Here is a 19756-nt window from a genome sequence, read left to right as displayed (position 1 = left end):
GCAATAATGGAAGGAATTATAAAGTGAAGGTACCATGAAAAACTGAAAAAGTCTTTTTTGTGGCTTGAATGCAAAAAATGAAAGAAATTGTTATTCACTAACTGGCATAACATTCTTTCCAAATCAAAAATGAAAATCCTGATTAATTGCCAATGTCTACACCCATACAAATTCTTCAACACTTTTTTTCCTGTTGTGTAATTGTAATCCATTATAAAATACAGCTATCAATCTTTTTCATATAACATTCCACCTGGAAACAGATTTAACTAATTACTTGGCCGATGTAATGTTGAACACACGCACACACAATGTTATGACCTGTGGTTACAACAATAACTTTACTCACACACACACACACACACCACAGCCCCCCCACCCCCAAAATCTCTTATTCATATTCATACACCATTCAGAAATTTTATGCAACTAACTGACATGCCTGTGAATTGAGGATATGATCTTATCTTTTCTGATATGAGAAGAGGTTGTTGAAAACAAAGGAAGGGGCAGGAAGTAAAAATGCCTGTAGATACCACAGTAAAAAGCTTGAATGTCTCTAAACCTAGTTTGAAGGTCAGCCATGGCATAGGAGAGGCTGCTCGCTTGCTGAGTGATAAGACTTCTTGTAATGCTCAACAGAGTTTTTCTTTTTTCTCTCTCTCTCTTCAGCCCAAGTGGTTCTTTCCCCTATGGCCCAGTTTCGTTTTTCTCCCTTTTTTCCTTTCCATGCCATTAGCTTCTTCCTCTTATCTCATTTCCTTCCTAATTTTTCCTTATGATTTCTGCTGGATGATATAAGGGGAATATACATGTCTGTGTAAAGAGGTCTGCATGGGGACTCAAAAAAATCAAGATGGTGGCCTCAAGAAAAGACCTGCCGTCTTTTTAAGTGCTTTGCATGTGATACCCATAAAAAATGAGCAGGTATTTGATTGTGGCCACCATCTTGATTTTTCTGACCCCATCCCACCCCTTCAGACACCTCTGGGGGTATGTGTCTGTGTCTTGTATGCTTCTGTGTATGAGGAGAAAGGGACTAAATATTTAGGATTCCTTTCAGCTTGTGACAGTGTGGGGAAACTGGGTGTTCCACATTCTTCTTCTCTATATTTATAATCCTTTTTCTCTCTTCTTTTCCCTTGGTGGGAATCTCTTTAAATTCAAGATCATCTTTCTTCTGGGGAAATGCAGTATTTCAACAAAAAGATGTGTAGCTGTGCTTTCCATCCCAATTTTTCCCCAACAAGTTCCTATACATTCCTCTACCAAAACAAAGCTAAAAAATAAACAGTTCAATAAACATCTGGTTTCCAGGGATCCCTCTTTATTATTACCAATTATGGTGCTCTCTCTCTTTGAAACTTGCAGCTATTTATCAGAACTGTGAGTATACTATAGACCAGTGTTTCTCAACCTGGGCAATGTTAAGATGTGTGGACTTCAACTCCCAGAATTCCCCAGCCAGCATGGCTCACTGGGGAATTCTGGGAGTTGAAGTCCACACATCTTAATGTTGCCCAGGTTGACAATGCTATAGACAATGCTGTTTTCTGTTGGTCCGCACCAAATATTTCAAAGGCAAATCCACAAACCAACATTGCCACTTACTGGGTTTCCTTCATTAGAGCTGCAACCAAGAGCCAAACAGAGCCAGGTGCCAAAGGGCACTTATAGTTCAACCATTTAGTTTTGCCTTTGCTATTTCCTACTATTATTCCCAACTCCTTTTTCACACACCCTCTGCAGTAAATGTCTGAATTCCCATAGGAATAGCGTAGGGAACTGAAGTAATGCTATAAATGTATCTCAACCCAGCCAAACAAAAGATAAGCCCTAAACAACAAGAAATTCCTTCTTCAGTGACTCTTCCCAGACTGGGGGAAAAACGCTGGGCAAAAGAGAAAGGCCCTTCTGTGTAAATGTTGCCTTGTGACTTCAGACCATCAACATTTGTTCAAAAGCAGCCCCTCTGCCACAGAGCTGGATTTCAGCTCTAACTTCTCTTGGGTGTTTTTTGAATAAGTTGAATGTGAAGAGAAAGAAGGTAAGTGATGCTCAAGGAGTAGCAAGTGGCTGTGGGGAAGGGACAGAACCTGTTACAAGCAAGAAGAAAAAGGAGGAGAAATGGTCCTCAAAGAACCACTGGGAAAAAAATGCCACCAGTGAGGGTGCAGTCTGCCTTCCAACAGGTTGGCTAAACTATCATATCCATGAGCTGGAACTTCCCATGAGGTCTAAGGGCAAAGAAGTCTACATATCGTTGGTGGGAAAGTTGCAAACAGATGGAGAAGACTGACTTCATGTAATGTGCGTTCTCTTATTGTGTTGACTTGAAGAATCAAAGAAATAGTCACTGCAGCAAAAACCAAAGTTGGAAAAGGGGGGAGATGGGCCTAACAATAAAGATGCCTTCAAGCCAAGCTCAACTTTTCCTGGAGCAGAGTGAATACTTGTCAGCCCCTCCAGGTAAACCAGACAGGAAATACGACTAGATGAACTAATTCTACTTCATTGTAAAGCTACCATAACTGAATCTTGCAAGTCTGAAGTATAAAACTCCCGCCCTCACTATTTATCGCTTGAGTGGTCAGGGTGGGTCTTTCAGATTCCATCGCAATACTGTATGGACTCAACCACTGAATGGTATTGGTGACAGAAGGAAAGTGGTTTGCGATTGCCTTTTCTGAGATATCTTCTGCCTTTGATTTGGGCTAGAGCTCTGGCATTTCTTGGTGGACTCCCATCCAAATACTGAACAGGCCCAATCCTGATTATTTTCCAAACTCAACCAAGAACAAAAATAGGGAACAGGTCCTAATCAAAGGAATTATCAATCCAAAATCAGATAGTGATGGCAAAAAGAATTTCCTAAGGTTGAGTATCAACAAATACACTTGTGCATTATGTTTTTTCTACTTTTTGTTCAAATGCCAAAAAATGTAGAAAGAAGAATCAACAACCAGTTATTAAAGACCATTCCAAATAAGCTTAGAATAGTTCAGGACTATTTTTTTAATCTTTAAGAATGTCAGAAACATAAACTAATAAGATACAGTTAATAAAATATAAGATTTGTTTTTCATATCCAACCTATTTTTTTTCTGGGTAACTGAAATTTCTTTAAGATGACATCTATATGGACTGCTTTACTTCAATTAAAATTAAGAATCTCAAGTTAGCTTGGAAATTTAGGACAATTTTTCAAAAGTCTGCCAAAAACCAGTGGTGGGCCTCTATTTCAGAACCTCATTTATCACTTTATTTTTGTTATTTTATCACATTAAAAAGCGATTAAAAAGAAACAAATATTCCAAAATGCTTCTGATAAAATAGAAGAATCTAATACTGGAATGAGAGCTGCTATATCTAGGAAATAAATAAGCTTATGTATAAAGCATAAAGCAAATATCCATTACTTTAGATAGAATTTCCCCATTATCATACCATAAGTTAAAAAAGAAATCTACCTTTTTGATGAAAAAAGATCAAATGAAGCTAAAACTGGCCAAACAATAACTGGAATTTTTCTCAGCAGGGCTGTCCAGGTTTAATAGATGTGCTCATGTTACCTTTTTGGAAGAGATCTCAGGAGAACCACAACAATGAGAAGTAAACAAGACAACTGAAGCATCTCACAGATACTCACCAGTCCTGCAACGGGAGTTGGCAATCTATTGATCTTTTTGACCAATCCAGGCTTTATGGAATTCAACAACCTGTCACAAGAAAGGAGTGTGGCATATTATCAGTCACAGACTTGAACTAGAAATTGCTTCCTCTAAGTATACCACACCTCTGTACCAAAACCTCAGAGTTATTGACTTTGGACAAAATTTTATAAAAGCTGACAAACACAACTGGGCAAGTTGAGATCAGTATCTATAGCACTGCTAAGAAATTTGAGTTGCAACGTGTCCTGAACTGGAAGCATGATGAATATAAGGCATGGGTCCAACCTGGGAACCAATGTCCAGCTCTGGCCAAACAAGGGAACTGCACTGGGGACAGTGTATCTCAACAGTTAAGCTTAATTATACAAATAAGCCAGTAAACGTCATGCATTCTTCTCTGTCAGCATGTATTATGAACATCTTCTGAATCCAGCTTCCAATTATCAGGGCAATTTGGAAACACTTAATACAGTAGAATCTCGGTTAACCGGAACTCAAGCAACTGGCACTCTCAAGCAACCGGCACAAAAGTAAAGAAATAATATGTTAAATAAAAATTTAAATAAAATCAATTTTTAGCAGAAAGATAAGTTTAAACCTGGCGCGTCACACCACACCAATCCAATCCCCAACCCCCAGCAGAAAGGCAAGCCCAAACCTGGCGCTCCGTGCCATGCTGATCCAATCCCCCCCGCAGCAGAAAGGCAAGTCCAAGCCTACCTTTTTAAAGGTAAGCCCAAACCCACCCCTCCGCTAGAAGGGGACTGAACCGGCGCAGCGCAGCACGCCAAGCCCAAACCTACCCCTCTGCCAGAAAGGGATCAGCCGATCCTTCTCTAGCAGAAAGGCAAGTCCAAACTTGGCACGCCTTTTTTTAATAGTAACCCTCAAGCAACCGGAAACTACATTTATCCGGCATCTACCAATCCCCGTGGGTGCCAGTTAACTGAGATTCTACTGTACTCCTTGCTGGTTATGTATCCCTAGCTTCTTCTCACCCATTCCTTGCCTCACACTGAAAAATATGAGAGGATGGGAATGTTGTGAAAGATTGTAAAGTCAGGAAACTGGCCTCCTCACCTTCAGATTTATTTTCAAGTTTCATGTGAAATAAAGTCTTTAGTAGGTTTATATCCAGTTACGTTTGATGATAACTGAACAATTACTTAAATGCTCCCCTCATAGTTTATCCATTACTATACAGATATTTTAATCTATGGAGACTTAATTTTTTCATGAAGATTAATAAGAACAATTTAAAGACGGGGAAAAAGTGAGTTTACATAGATTAAAGGATTATGTAGCAATGGGATCTTGTACGAACTGCAAGGCCCTATAAAGAGGGTTAACAGTTTAATACATAGAATAACGTATCATCTGAAAAAAGTCCAACTTGGAACTCCCTATCTTTAATTTAAATATGTGAATTCTATTATATGAATATTTTTATTTATTTATTTTATTCTTCAGATTTTGCCACCACCCATCTCCCCACGGAAGAGGGACTCTGGGGGTGCTTTACAAGAAAGCCAAACAAGTTAAGAACAATAAAACCATAAACAGTATATAAAATATAAATACAAATACAAAATATAAAAATAAAAATAAAAGGTAAAATCCAGATGGCGGTAAAAGATCTAATTCAGTTCATATGTACTGTATGTGGGGAGCACACTAAGGCGCCAGCCCTCCCCAAGGATAACTACTCCCCTTCCTGCCCCAAGCAAGGTGGCAGAGCCAAGTCTTCAGGTTCTTCCGGAAAGTCGGGAGTGACGGGGCCGGCCTCACCTCCGGGGGCAGCATGTTCCACAAGGCGGGAGCTACTGCAAAGAAGGCCTGCCTCCTGGACCCCGCCAAATGAAATTCTCTTACAGAGGGGGTCCATAACATGCCCTCTCTGCATGATCAGGTGGGTCGGGTCAATGTAATGGGGATGAAACGGTATATATTTTATTTGTGAAGGATTCAAAAGCAAAGATAAAGAGCACACATCATGTCTCTATTTTAAGCCTCTAGTGGATGGAATCACATGACCCGGAAGTGTCTATGACAACGCCGGCTCCAAGGCTTAGAAACGGAGATGAGCACCGCCCCCTAGAGTCGGACACGACTGGACTTTACGTCAAGGGAAACCTTTACCTTTACCTTTAGTGGATGGAAAGCCATGTATTTTATATCCATTAACTACGATTTTTACAAAATTATAGCTGTATAATTCATGCAACACACAAACAAACTTATTCTCTGTATCTTATCTGAAATTTATTTTATAAAGGATCGTTGTTCCACATCCAGGACTAATGAGATAAGGGCCATTCAGCAGTTTGAGTTTCTGACTGTTGTTGTTTATTCGTTTAGTCGCTTCCGACTCTTCGTGACTTCATGGACCAGCCCACGCCAGAGCTTCCTGTCTCTGACATAGTTTCTGACTATGTCGACTAATATTTAAACCTTTCCTCACTGAGGCAGCAAGTGGTCATGATGTAATGAATCCCATTTGGTGCAAATGGATGGTCTTCAATGCTATATCACCAAGCTGTTGAGCAACAATTGTTGTAAATATTTTTGCATCTTGTAGATCAATGAAGTATTAACAGTACAACTGCAAAGGGAGAAAGTCCCATCAATTCTCTAGAATTCTATAGGGGAAAAATGCACCCTTTCAAAATAATGAAATTTAAAATTGGAGCATTCGGAACTATAATAGGAAAGACTTCTGAATATATCCCCATTGGTAGGAGAGCCATCAGACTAGTCTTAGTAAGGGCCACTTGCATCCTTCATCCATAATAAAGTGTACTCCAAAGCCAGTGAGGCCTTGACCACATTTTTCAATGGTCAATTAATTAACACAATCATGTGGCCAGCTGAAAATGGACTGCTGGTTTCTTGATTCCATTACTAGCAAGAAATTAATGCATTATGAATTCTCACAACCAAGTGATTACTTGGCCAACTCCTGGCAGGGACCAGACCATTGTTTTTCCACTATTAGTGGCAGCAAATCATTTGGAGGGAAGGGGACAAGGTATGAAGGCCAGGGCTTCTGGTGGGAATATGGCCAACTGAACAGCTGTGCCTGCAAGCTCCATGGGCAGATCTGACAATGCGGCTTTTTTTCCGGGCTCAGGCAGGCTTTTCCTGAAGCCCTAGAGCAATTTCATGGACAGAAAATGCTAGGAATCATCCCATTTGAACTCCTAAACAGCGCTTCGCAGCCAGAGGATCACAAACAGTGTTAGCGCTAATCCAGTAAGAGACGCTGGGAGTTTGGGATGTCATCATTTCCTAACCATGCTGTAGCCTTAAAGGGACACTAAGTCGAGCCACCCCATTTCTAATCCACTCAATTTATATATATGTGTATATATATATATATATATTGAGTTTACGTACCCTAAGAGAGGCTTTCTACAGCAAGGAGAAGTGAACTCTCTTGGTGCCTATCATTACTTCTGGATTAATTTTTAAAAATCTTTTTAAGCTTTGACTTGTTTTCCCATCTAAACACTTAGGAGGACTGAGATTAAATAATTGCCTCCCTGCTATTATTTTGGTATTGAATTCGAAGGATTTAATATTTTCCTATACGTTGAATCTGCTGTTTTGAATCTTCAGCTTTTTGTTCACTTTCCCTGGGAGCTGCTTGTTAGCATACTTTCTCTTCTGTCAACAACTTTCAGAGATCTTCCATTAACTCATTAACTCCTACATCTGCCAGTCAAGTATTTAGTGGGTGCTATAATCTATTGCCTGTAACATGGAGGATCTTGAGGAGACTTTCTCAGAGTTTCGTTCTGAGCTGAAGCAGATTTTTTTCTGATTCCTGTCAAGTTATCTAGCAAGATATTTGGACATTGTGGAAAATATCGCTTTAAAATGTGTCATCTGGCTGAAAATGTTGTGGAAGAAATTGAAGATTTTACTACTCACAGCAAGATTGATGCCTTTGATGAAATGCCAAGCAAAGATTATATTCTGGTGTTGAAGGGGTTAAAAGGACAGTCTGAGTTGCAAATTACAAATGGAGTTGTTTTTCAGATGGAATGTTATGGGAAAGAAGAGACTTTGCTCTGTGGGAAGTTTTCTGCTGAGAAGTCTGAGTTCCTAAAGGGGGGCAGTTGGGCTGTTTGATTTCTGTATGAAAAATGCCCTGTGTGTACTAAGGAGATATGTAAATGCTTTGGTATACTTTTAAGTGGGGTAAAGAATTAAGAATGTTCATCTTGATAGATTTTAAGGCTTGGGATTCTATTTTTCTTTAATGATTTGGATCAAAATTTACTGGATTGCTTTTAAGATTTGTTTGATTTTTAAGATTTATAAGGTATAATAATAATTGCCTGGTTTTAGGTTTAATAGGGTTAAGATTGTTATAGTATTAATTATAAAAGTAGATAATTTATATGTTTTTACATATTGATTTTTGTTATAGTGGACAGAAATATACAGAATAGTGGTAGGAAGGTAATAATCAAATAATTGTTGTTTTTTGGGGGGGAGTTGATTTGGAGGTTTATACAGTATATTTCTTTTTCTTTTCATATAAGGGGAAGGAACAATTGTATTTAGTGATTTTTATAATGTGTTAATGGAATGATTTATAGAAATAATGTGATCTTGGTTTGATATAGAGTAAGTGATTAATTATGGAAATTGCTGTATATTCTTGGTGTTGAAAGTTGGAAGTCATTTCTTTATGTAATCCTTAAAGTTTTTTTCCTCTTCTTCTGTTTTATACTTTTTAAGTTTTTTTCCTTTTGTAGTTTTTTGCTTTTTTGTAGTTATTATCTTTGCTTTAAACTTATTAAAATTCTTATTAAAAAAAGGTATGAAGGCCATAAGAATGGGTAAATGTGCAAGTTCATGTGTGCAATCTCAACATGGCAACCTGTAGAACATTAGGACATATAAAGAGTGACTACCCATGTGATAGTCCTATCACAATAAAAGATTCATGATACTGGAGTTCTGCTTGCAAGGATACAAAACCATGGTCAACCAGGAGCTGGCTTTAAATGTTGATGAAACAGTACCTTATAGCAGAGGCATTTATTAAAGTAGTCGCATGATTACCGATAGTAGCCTGTCTTGTAAAGGCAAATTATAACATCTTGAAAGAATTCAGCAGGGATAAGATACTTAAATCTTTCCTGTCAATCTGTACAAGATCTAAGTTTTTAATAAATATTGTCAATATTCTGGTTAAGTCCAGCTTTTAAGCTATTATGGCTATAAATTTGTTCTAATAAAAAGAATCCAGCAAAGATCTTCAATAATCTGAATTACCACACTCAATACCATATTCTGTCCTTCTTATATACGTCTGCAGAACTGTGTCATATGCCAAGAATTAAATATACAGTATATATAGTATTTTTTTTTCAAAAATGTATATGTACTTCCTCTCATGGAATGCACTGTCAGACAATGTACAAAATGAACAATTCATTAAATATTGTACAAAATATAAATACTTTATAAAATACTATGTAATATACAATGATAATGCAATAATACATTAAAATGTAATACTACAAGTTGTTGTTTATTCGTTTAGTCGCTTCCGACTCTTCGTGATTTCATGGACCAGCCCACGCCAGAGCTTCCTGTCGGTCGTCAACACCCCCAGCTCCCCCAGGGACGAATCCGTCACCTCTAGAATATCATCCATCCACCTTGCCCTTGGTCGGCCCCTCTTCCTTTTGCCCTCCACTCTCCCTAGCATCAGCATCTTCTCCAGGGTGTCCTGTCTTCTCATTATGTGGCCAAAGTATTTCAGTTTTGCTTTTAATATCATTCCCTCAAGTGAGCAGTCTGGCTTTATTTCCTGGAGTATGGACTGGTTTGATCTTCTTGCAGTCCAAGGCACTCTCAGAATTTTCCTCCAACACCACAGTTCCAAAGCATCGATCTTCCTTCTCTCAGCCTTCCTTATGGTCCAGCTCTCACAGCCATATGTTACTACTGGGAAAACCATTGCTTTAACTATGCGGGCCTTTGTTGTCAGTGTGATGTCTCTGCTCTTAACTATTTTATCGAAATTTATCATTGCTCTTCTCCCAAGGATTAAGCGTCTTCTGCTTTCCTGACTGCAGTCAGCATCTGCAGTAATCTTCGCACCTAGAAATACAAAGTCTTTCACTGCTTCTACATTTTCTCCCTCTATTTGCCAGTTATCAATCAAGCTGGTTGCCATAATCTTGGGGTTTTTTTGAGGTTTAGCTGCAAGCCAGCTTTTGCACTTTCTTCTTTCACCTTCATCATAAGGCTCCTCAGTTCCTCTTTGCTTTCAGCCATCAAAGTGGTATCATCTGCATATCTGAGAGTGTTAATGTTTCTTCCAGCGATTTTAACTCCAGCCTTGGATTCCTCAAGCCCAGCATGTCGCATGATGTGTTCTGCATACAAGTTGAATAGGTAGGGTGAGAGTATACAGCCCTGCCGTACTCCTTTCCCAATCTTAAACCAGTCCGTTGTTCCGTGGTCTGTTCTTACTGTTGCTACTTGGTCGTTATACAGATTCTTCAGGAGGCATAGAAGATGAATTGGTATCCCCATATCGTTAAGGACTTGCCACAATTTGTTATGGTCCACACAGTCAAAGGCTTTAGAATAGTCAATAAAACAGAAATAGATGTTTTTCTGAAACTCCCTGGCTTTTTCCATTATCCAGCGGATATTGGCAATTTGGTCCCTAGTTCCTCTGCCTTTTCTAAACCCAGCTTGTACATCTGGCAATTCTCACTCCATGAATTGCTGAAGTCTACCTTGCAGGATCTTGAGCATTACCTTACTGGCATGTGAAATGAGTGCCACTGTTCAATAGTTTGAACATTCTTTAGTGTTCCCCTTTTTTGGTATTGGGATATAAGTTGATTTTTTCCAGTCTGATGGCCATTCTTGTGTTTTCCAAATTTGCTGGCATATAGCATGCATTACCTTGACAGCATCATCTTGCAAGATTTTGAACAGTTCAGCTGGGATGCCGTCGTCTCCTGCTGCCTTGTTATTAGCAATGCTTCTTAAGGCCCATTCAACCTCACTCTTCAGGATGTCTGGCTCTAGCTCACTGACCACACCGTCAAAGCTATCCCCGATATTGTTATCCTTCCTATACAGGTCTTCTGTATATTCTTGCCACCTTTTCTTGATCTCTTCTTCTTCTGTTAGGTCCTTGCCATCTTTGTTTTTGATCATACCCATTTTTGCCTGGAATTTAACTCCAATATTTCTAATTTTCTGGAAGAGATCTCTTGTCCTTCCTATTCTATTGTCTTCTTCCACTTCCATGCATTGCTTGTTTAAAAATAATTCCTTATCTCTTCTGGCTAACCTCTGGAATTTTGCATTTAATTGGGCATATCTCCCCCTATCACTGTTGCCTTTTGCTTTCCTTCTTTCTTGGGCTACTTCTAGTGTCTCAGCAGACAGCCATTTTGCCTTCTTGGTTTTCTCTTTCTTTGGGATGTATTTTGTTGCCGCCTCCTGAACAATGTTGCGAACTTCTGTCCAGAGTTCTTCTGGGACCCTATCTACTAAGTCCAGTCCCTTAAATCGATTCTTCACCTCCACTGCATATTCCTTAGGAATTTTAGTGAGCTCATATCTAGCTGATCTGTGGGTCTTCCCTAATCTCTTTAGTCTGATCCTAAATTGTGCAAGAAGAAGTTCATGATCGGAACTACAGTCAGCTCCAGGTCTTGTTTTTACTGACTGTATAGATGTCCACCACCTTTGGCTGCAAAGGATGTAGTCAATCTGATTTCGGTGTTGTCCATCTGGGGAAGTCCATGTATAAAGCCGTCTCTTAGGTTGTTGGAAGAGAGTGTTTGTTATGCAGAGTGAGTTGTCTTGGCAAAATTCTATCAGCCTATGTCCTGCTTTGTTTTGTTCTCCCAGGCCATGCTTACCTGTAATTCCAGGTGACATTTGACTGCCCACCTTAGCAATCCAGTCTCCCGTGATGAAAATAACATCCCTTTTAGGCGTGTTGTCCAGTAGGTGCTGCAGATCCTCATAGAACTGCTCTACTTCAGCTTCTTCGGCAGCTGTGGTTGGGGCATATATTTGGATCACTGTGATGTTAGATGGCTTGCCCTGAATTCGAATTAAGATCATTCTATCGTTTTTTGGATTGTATCCAAGCACTGCTTTAGCCACTTTACTATTAATTATGAAGGCTACTCCATTTCTTCTGAGGTCCTCTTGTCCACAGTAGTAGATCTGGTGGTCATTTGATGTGAAGTGGCCCATTCCAGTCCATTTCAGTTCACTGACGCCCAAAATGTCTATCTTTAATCTTGACATCTCACCAATAACCACATCCAATTTGCCCTGGCTCATAGATCTTACATTCCAGGTTCCAGTGGTGTGTTGATCCTTAGAACATCGGATTCGCCGTTCACCACCAGCACCGTCAGCCGCTAGCTGTCCTTTCGGCTTTGAGCTAGCTGCGTCATCACGTCTGGGGCTAATTGAACTCATCCTCTGTTCCTCCCCAGTAGCATTTTGACCATCTTCCGACCTGGGGGTCTCACCTTCTGATAGTATACCGACATATCTCTGGTTGTACTGATCCATTTAGTTTTCATGTCAAGAATACTGGGGTGGGTTGCCATTACCTTCCCCAGGGATCGCATTTAGTCTGACCACTCTGTCATGACCTTCCCGTCTTGGGTGGCCCTTCACGGTTTAGCTCATGGCATCATTGAGGTGCTCAAGCTCCAGCACCATGGCAAGGTAACGATTCTTTGCTGAAGAATACTACAAGTAGTCCTTGCTTAACGACAATAATTGGGGCCAGAATTTTGATTGCTAAACAATGCAGTTGTTAAGCAAATCTAACCTGATTTTATGACCTTTTTGTGGTGGTGGTTAAGTGAACCACATGGTTCCCCATTGATTTTGCTTTCTGGAAGCCAGCTGGGAAGGTTGAAAATGGCCATCATGTGACTGCGGGTCACTGCAATGGTTATAAATGCTAATGGGTTGCCAAGCGCCCAAATTTTGATCACATCACTGCGGGAATGCTGTGATGATTGTAAGTGCGAGCACTGGTTGTATGTCGTTTTTTTCAGTGCCGTTGTAAGTCCAAACCATTGCTAAATGAATGGTCGTTAAGTGAGGACTAGCTGTATAGAACAAATACATACTATAAAAATCACAAACAGCATCACCGTGGGCTCTCAAATGCTGAGGTGAATAAACCCTTTTCAGCATGAGTTTAAACTGTAATGGTTATAGCACCCAAAATCCAAAACATGACGTTAAGGATCAGTGTTTACTTGAGAATCTTGGGATTTCTCCAAACCGTATCTATCTTCCCTTCTTATACATGCACACTGATCCTTTTGCTCATTAAGGTTCTTTATCACCTCTGAGCTTTGAAAATTGAGGAAATGAAAAGTAGGATTGAAGCATGAACCCCAAAACTAATCCAAAAGAAACTTCTTGGGTTCCAAGTGATGTAATCTGTTCTTTAAGATACATAATGTCAACAGTAACAAACACTAATTTGTTAAGAATTCAGAGTTATCACAGATAGTTCTACTCACCTAAAGTTTCCATAGTCCCCACAGAAAGGGCAGAAAAGGGCAACAGTTGGCCAGACCGTTAGGGATTACTGTATAAACTATTAAACTTGATTGCGGTATTCCCCCCATGTTTCAGGAACGAGCACGCAAAAGAGAACGTTCTGATGGCCTTAATACTAATGTCAAATGTCAGGAGCTGCATGAAATAAATCTTTTAAAAATGTTTGTGTTGGCCTCACTGAGGGTTAAATCAGAGGTGAAGAGGAGGAGAGAGGGAGTGCTCCAGATTTCCAAGGGCAGGAAATGAAAAGTGTGGTTAGACCACCACTGCTCACAGGGGTGGACAAAGGCGTGTGAGAAACCGAGAAGAGCAGGAGGACAGAGTGCAACGTCTTGCTCTTCAGCCCTTTGCTTTATGCACCAGCAAAATAGGCCTGGAATTCTTTTTCTTACACATATTAGCTCCAAAAATAAATAACTTTCTGAAATAATGGAAAAAAGAATTTCTGATTTCCACAGAAATAATTACAATTAATGTTTGCAGAGAAAATAACTCACATCTTGTAGCTTTAAACAAATGTACCACCCCATCAGCTTTCATGGATCTCAACCCACAGCATTACAGGTAGTCCTCGCTTAATGACCACTTGTGTAGTGACGGTTTGGACTTACGACAGTGCTGAAAAACCTGACATACATCCTGTCCTCACACTTATGACCACCACAGCGTCCCCACCCTCACATGATCATGATGTGAGTGCTTGGCAACTGGTTCGCATTTATGACCGTCGCAATGTCCTGTGGTCACCTTCATTCATGGCAGAATCAACTCCCACCATTTTGGATCATGTATCTCTGGACTACAGCCCTGATGAAATTACATATTCTTGAAGTCTACAAGCATATAAGTGGCACTGGGCTGAGATTGGATACAGAGAGAGGGCTGCTAGACTTCAGCAAAGAGCATCAAGGGACTAATCGTCTGCTCGAGTGTCAGGAGCTTCTAAGTAGTCCTGCACTGTGCTTCAGGACAATTTGTGCCTGGTGGAAGCCAGACAGTTCCCTCATAAAGCCTATACCTAAAACTAGCCTGGGGCAGAAGCAGCATCAGCAATAATGTTCTGTGGTCTCTGAGCCGCGAACTTGAATCTTACAGCTTACTTGCTGAAGATCTGACCTTTCCTACTGCCTAGACCAAACTTTGTTTCTCAGTCCTTTAAACTTGATACTTGTACTCTGCCCACATATCTTGAATTCTGGGATTTTTTTTTTTGACATATCTTTTCCTGCTGATTCTGTTGTAAGAAAATTTGAACAGTTCAATGCATGATTATTTATTTATTTAAAATAAGCTTTAGCCTGATTGCTTGTGGCTAAAAAACCTAAGACACAACAGTGTCACCACTGAAGAAACCAGAATGAGAAGTACGTATGGTGTTGGGAATGTAAGCTTGAATTCCCGAAGTCCAGTTTCTAACTGCCTTGGGCCAAATAATCTCAGCTAAACCAAACTGTGAAGAAAGGCAATTGTGAAGCTCCCGGGAGATTTAAGACTTATGCCTCCAAATGTTTGATGGCATATGGCCATCTTTCAAAAACTGCTCCAACAAAATAAACATTGATGCTCATTTTCAAATCACTAAAAATACATGGTTATATTTAGAAGCCAGTCTGGATACTCTGCTTGGTTCATGAAGAGGAGATTGGACATTCTCTTCTGAACTACATTACCATGTACTGAAAAATGTACTGAAAGAAACAAAAATATTTGCTTCTAGCCATTTATAGGATGATTGTTTTTTTGCAACCATGGAACTTAAAGGGGAATGAAAAGAAATTCTTTGAAAACTAATGCAGCTGTTTCAATATGGGGTGATGTGGCCCCTCCTAGAAGCACTGTTGCATTCTGGGTCACTTGCAGTTAAGTTCACTGCAATAATTCATACCTAAGATTACTAGTACAAGGATCACTGATACCAGGTCTTTAGGAAATGGTATGTCAGGTTTATCAGCCAAAGCCGATCAAAGACCTCATTGAGGTCATATAGCTATCCAACACCAAAGCTGGATGAAGAAGGAGGCCTGTGTTGTAAATCTTGTCCTGAAGTGCGAGTGCGACCCCGCTGATTTCAGAGGCACCTCCCAATTCTAGGAGTTCACCCTTGGAATATTGTATCCAGTCCTACAGGATCTGCAGAATAAGAGTTGAGTAAAGCATATTCCAAGCACAAATTTTCTGTTGATCTTCTGCAGATCTTTTTAAGATCTTGTTTAACTTCAGACATTTAACTCTTTAAATAAATAAACAATTTTTCCCCCAAACATCCTTTCTGTACTCAAATGATGAATTATTTGGAACCAAACTGCTTACAAGGATAAACTTTTAGTACAGACAAACACACAATGTCTGCATGTCCTTCTTTCAGAAGAGACTGTAAATAAATTAAGATGATGAAGAGAAATGGCAGTTAACGATAGAACAGACCATGAAAAAGCGTAATACTGTTTGAATTATCTAGTTTTCTATAACAATAGTTAAAAATGTGGAAATATTTTTTCCAGGATTAGTAAAATGTAACTTCCAATATTTGATCTGGAATAAATGTTTGGAATGAATGACGGATGAACAAAAATGGTTGCGTCAAACTGCTGAGGGGCATAAGCCACAGGGCTAGAGGCCTATTTATTTATTTATTTATTTAAAAGGTTTATATGGTTGCCCATCTGAAAAACACAACTCTGGGCAGCTCACAACAGCCATAGAAATGAGAGAACAATTAAAACAACACTAAAACCAAAAAACTGGTGCCTCAGCCATCCTCCTTGGATGCATCCAACAGAACAATCTACAAACTGCCATGTCACCCTATTCCAGCATTTGGGGGAGGAGCCAGCTCTTATGGCCTTCTGGAAAGCTAAAAGGGTGGTGGCATGCCAGATGCCAGGGAGAAGGGTGTTCCATAGGGCAGGTGCTGCTACAGAAAAGGCATGCTTCATAGCCTTCATAGCCTTCATAGCCTGGATTCGCAACCAGATGAGATAATTCTACTTTATTATAAAGCTAAATTGACAGAATCCTGCAAGTCAGAAAGTACAATATTCCCTCCCCATCTCTTTTACAGCCCAAGAACCAAGGGAGGGTCGCTTCTGAGCCTCTTGCCCTGCCCACTATCCAGCTGCAGGCTATGCTGCCTCTCATCTGACTGTTCCCTAGGTGGCATCTCTTCGCCCCTCTCCCAAGAGCTTTCCTACATACCATTACATTAGGCTCACTAGATGGCAGCAGTTAAGGGAAGGGACCTGAAGCATGCCCACTCTATCTTACTTGAGGGGACAGGCAGATCCCCTTGGGAGAGGTGGTCCTGAAAATAACTTGGTCCCATGCCTTGTAAGACTTTAAAGGTGATAACCAGCACGTTGACCTCAACCCGGAAAGAAACAGAGCCAGCGCGGTTTATGCAACAGCAAAGTAATATGGGCAAACCGAAAGGTGCCTAACACTGCACACGCCACCACATTCTGGACCAGCTGCAACTTCTGGGTGGTCTTCAAGGGCGGCCCCATGTAGAGAGTACTGCAGTAGTCCAACTTGGAAGTGACCAAGGCGTGAACGACTGTGAGCAATGGGAGCAACTGGTGCACAAGATGAACTGGCTTGAACAGAAGGAGCCAGTTCCTAAGTGGTGTCAGTTCAGACACCACCCCACGCAAAGCCACATTTCTCATTTCTCATTTCAAAATTCTGGAATGTTCCAAAGGGAAAGGAGTGTTCTTAAAATAATAACAATAATAGCATCATCTTTGGAAAATGCCGAAGCATGGAAAGGAGCAAGTGACAGAGAAGATGGTCTTTGTACTGGACAAAGTTCTTTTAAAATCAAAACCTTCCAAGTTACAGCATCATGGGACTAAGTAGGACTATCAGACCTGGACCACTAGGTGGTACCAAAGCCAAATAGAAAATTCTGACTCTGCTGCCGCTCCTGGCTAAGTGGATTTCTGCAGACCAGATCTGGAACTCCTAAATAAAAAGCCTTCATATGGCACTGCCTCATTTTCAGACTCAATGTCATTGGTTGCTATCTGACTTCAAATTGTTCACTATAATTGCTTTATTTTTATTCTTTAATTACTTGATGGCTTTTGAAGGACCGCCTGTCATGAGTATGGATGGTGAGCAGGAGGGGCCCCTATCCAGGGGGGAAAACGTATGTGTAGAGACTTTGAGCTGTCATTCAAAGAAACCCAGAACAGACCCGCCTTGAGTTTGGGGGTTTATCTGTCTGGGTTTTCCCACACTCCTTCAGTTTGGTAGGATTTTCTGTCTACAATAGCAGTAATAAAACACTAGAGACTTCCTCCTCGTCTCTGTGTGGTCTTCGCTTAGTCAGGACATCAATCCTACCAAACTGAAGGAGTGTGGGAAAACCCAGACAGATAAACCCCCAAACTCAAGGCGGGTCTGTTCTGGGTTTCTTTGAATGACAGCTCAAAGTCTCTACACATGCGTTTTCCCCCCTGGATAGGGGCCCCTCCTGCTCACCATCAGTACTCATGATACCGCCTCTCCCCAGTCACATCTACCAGTCCCATCAGGTCCAGCAGAAAGGGCATGTTGTGTGTCCCATCCGCTGAGAAGCGTCATCTGATGGGACCCAGGAGGAGAGCTTTTTGTGCCATGGCGCCTACCCTCTGAAACATCATTCGCCTGAGCTCAGGCGGGCCCTGATCTTGTTGGCCTTCCAGAAGGGCCTGAAGACATGGCTTTGCCATCTGACCTGGGGATCTGGTAGCAGTGGTGTGGCCCTGCAGAGTGGCTGCATTGCTAGTGAAATGGATCGCACTCTCCATAAATAGTGTTTATGGTTTTTATTTTTAATTATTTTTTGTCGTTATGTTTTTGGTTAGTTTGTTGTTGTATATTTTTTGCATTTGTGTGTTTTTACTTTGTATGCCACTCAGTCCCATACATGAGATGGGCAGCTATATAAATTTACCAAATAAATAAATAAAGGCACAAAGACCCTTCTGACTATACATCCAAAATTTGGCATTTTGCAAAAAAAAAAAAAAAAAAAAGGACAATTATTGCTTCAAATGTCATTGAGTCTTGTTCCAAAACACCAAAGCCAGCAGCAGGATTTAAAGAAACATAGCAAACAGCCACACCTGGAACTATGAAACTGGGCCGATTTCAGACTATCACAAGTTCCAGCATTTCTACAGCTTTCATTCTGTCTTGTCCCAAGCTGTTGTTTTTTTTTAAAAGAAGAACCACTAGTACTTCTCCCTATTAACTGGAATATCTCCTTAGGATAGAAATGAGTTCTGAACCAAATCTTATGGTCTGTTTACATTCAGCTACAAATAGACTCAAGCTCTGTGCTACAATATATTCCGTGTTTTCATTCCCTTTCCCTTAATTGTCCTATGAAGAACTACAATTCTTCAGATGAGGACAACTGGCTAGAAGAGGCTAGTGACTGCTGAGAAATTAGTTGTGGGTAGGCTAGGAAGGGCACCCAAAATATGCCCATGCATAAAGCAGCTTGGAGGCAGAGTTCTTGGAAATGCCACTTTTTTTTTGAAGAGCATTTCTAAAAGCAGTTAATGGTATGACCATTCCTTCAAAGAAAGTTATAAATTCCCATAGGAAAGTGCAAGTGCCTCTTTGGATCCTGGCCTTATTAGGCAAAACAATCCAGTCTTTCTTTCTCCCTTTCTGTCCCCCAATTACTGTATATTCTTCCCAGGTTTTAACACAGAAAGCCATTTTGTCTGAAACTTTTCAGGTTGCACTTTGATAAACAACATTCCCTTGTTGCTCTGGCTCTGGACCCAAGATCAAATTATAATATTTTTCATATATGGTACAAGACAGAACAGGTTTCTAATCTGGCCAGTGTCCTTGTCTGAATTTAGATTTTTAATGAAACTCAACATCTTCCTCCAGGCTAGACACCAGACAAATCCATGAAGCCAATAACAGTTTGTTGTTCAAATAGCCAGCGGTATAAATTTTAGAAAAGCGTCAAGCTTTTGTCATTTAATGGCATGGGTCATCCGTATTCTTCCTATGAGAACAAATAATTGGCTTATGTAGATGAACAAATGTTCCTAACACAACAAAATCAAGCTAACAATCTGGTTGAAAACAAATACTTCCCTTACTAGAAACTGCATGTGTTGTGCAGCTATTCTTAATCTTAAGCAGCAATACATGGACAAGTATTTGTAACTGCTTTTTGTAACTTGATTTTAATTTCGTTTTATTGTAAACCACCCAGAGTCCCTCCTTGGGAGGGAGATGGCAGTGATAAAGTTTGATTTTTAAAAAAAGTATCAAACACACTTGGCCCTGGATAAATTTAAACACCCAGGAATGGGAGTGAAAACCTTTTCCAAGTAACTTCGTAAGTTGCATACTGACTTCGTACCTTCAAACCACTTATACATCAAATATATACTTAGCACAAACTAGAGAACAAGTTCTACTTCCATTTCTCCATTCATTCCAAAATCAGATTTTTGCTCTCCTCTTAATCT

General features: G+C 40.2%; 1 protein-coding gene across 1 annotated transcript in view; it reads right to left on the bottom strand.

The window, feature by feature from the left end:
- The window catches only part of LIMCH1 (LIM and calponin homology domains 1), a 206689-nt gene that overhangs the window by 98768 nt on the left and 88165 nt on the right, over positions 1-19756 (bottom strand). Inside the window, exon 3 of the mRNA XM_063309659.1 lies at positions 3650-3719. Coding sequence (XP_063165729.1) covers positions 3650-3719 — 70 coding nt within the window. The remainder of the gene's footprint in view (positions 1-3649; positions 3720-19756) is intronic.

The sequence above is a fragment of the Candoia aspera genome, chromosome 8 (genome assembly GCF_035149785.1).
Source record: "Candoia aspera isolate rCanAsp1 chromosome 8, rCanAsp1.hap2, whole genome shotgun sequence".
Classification (NCBI taxonomy): Eukaryota; Metazoa; Chordata; class Lepidosauria; order Squamata; family Boidae; genus Candoia; species Candoia aspera.
This window is presented reverse-complemented; position numbering and strand designations above follow the sequence as displayed.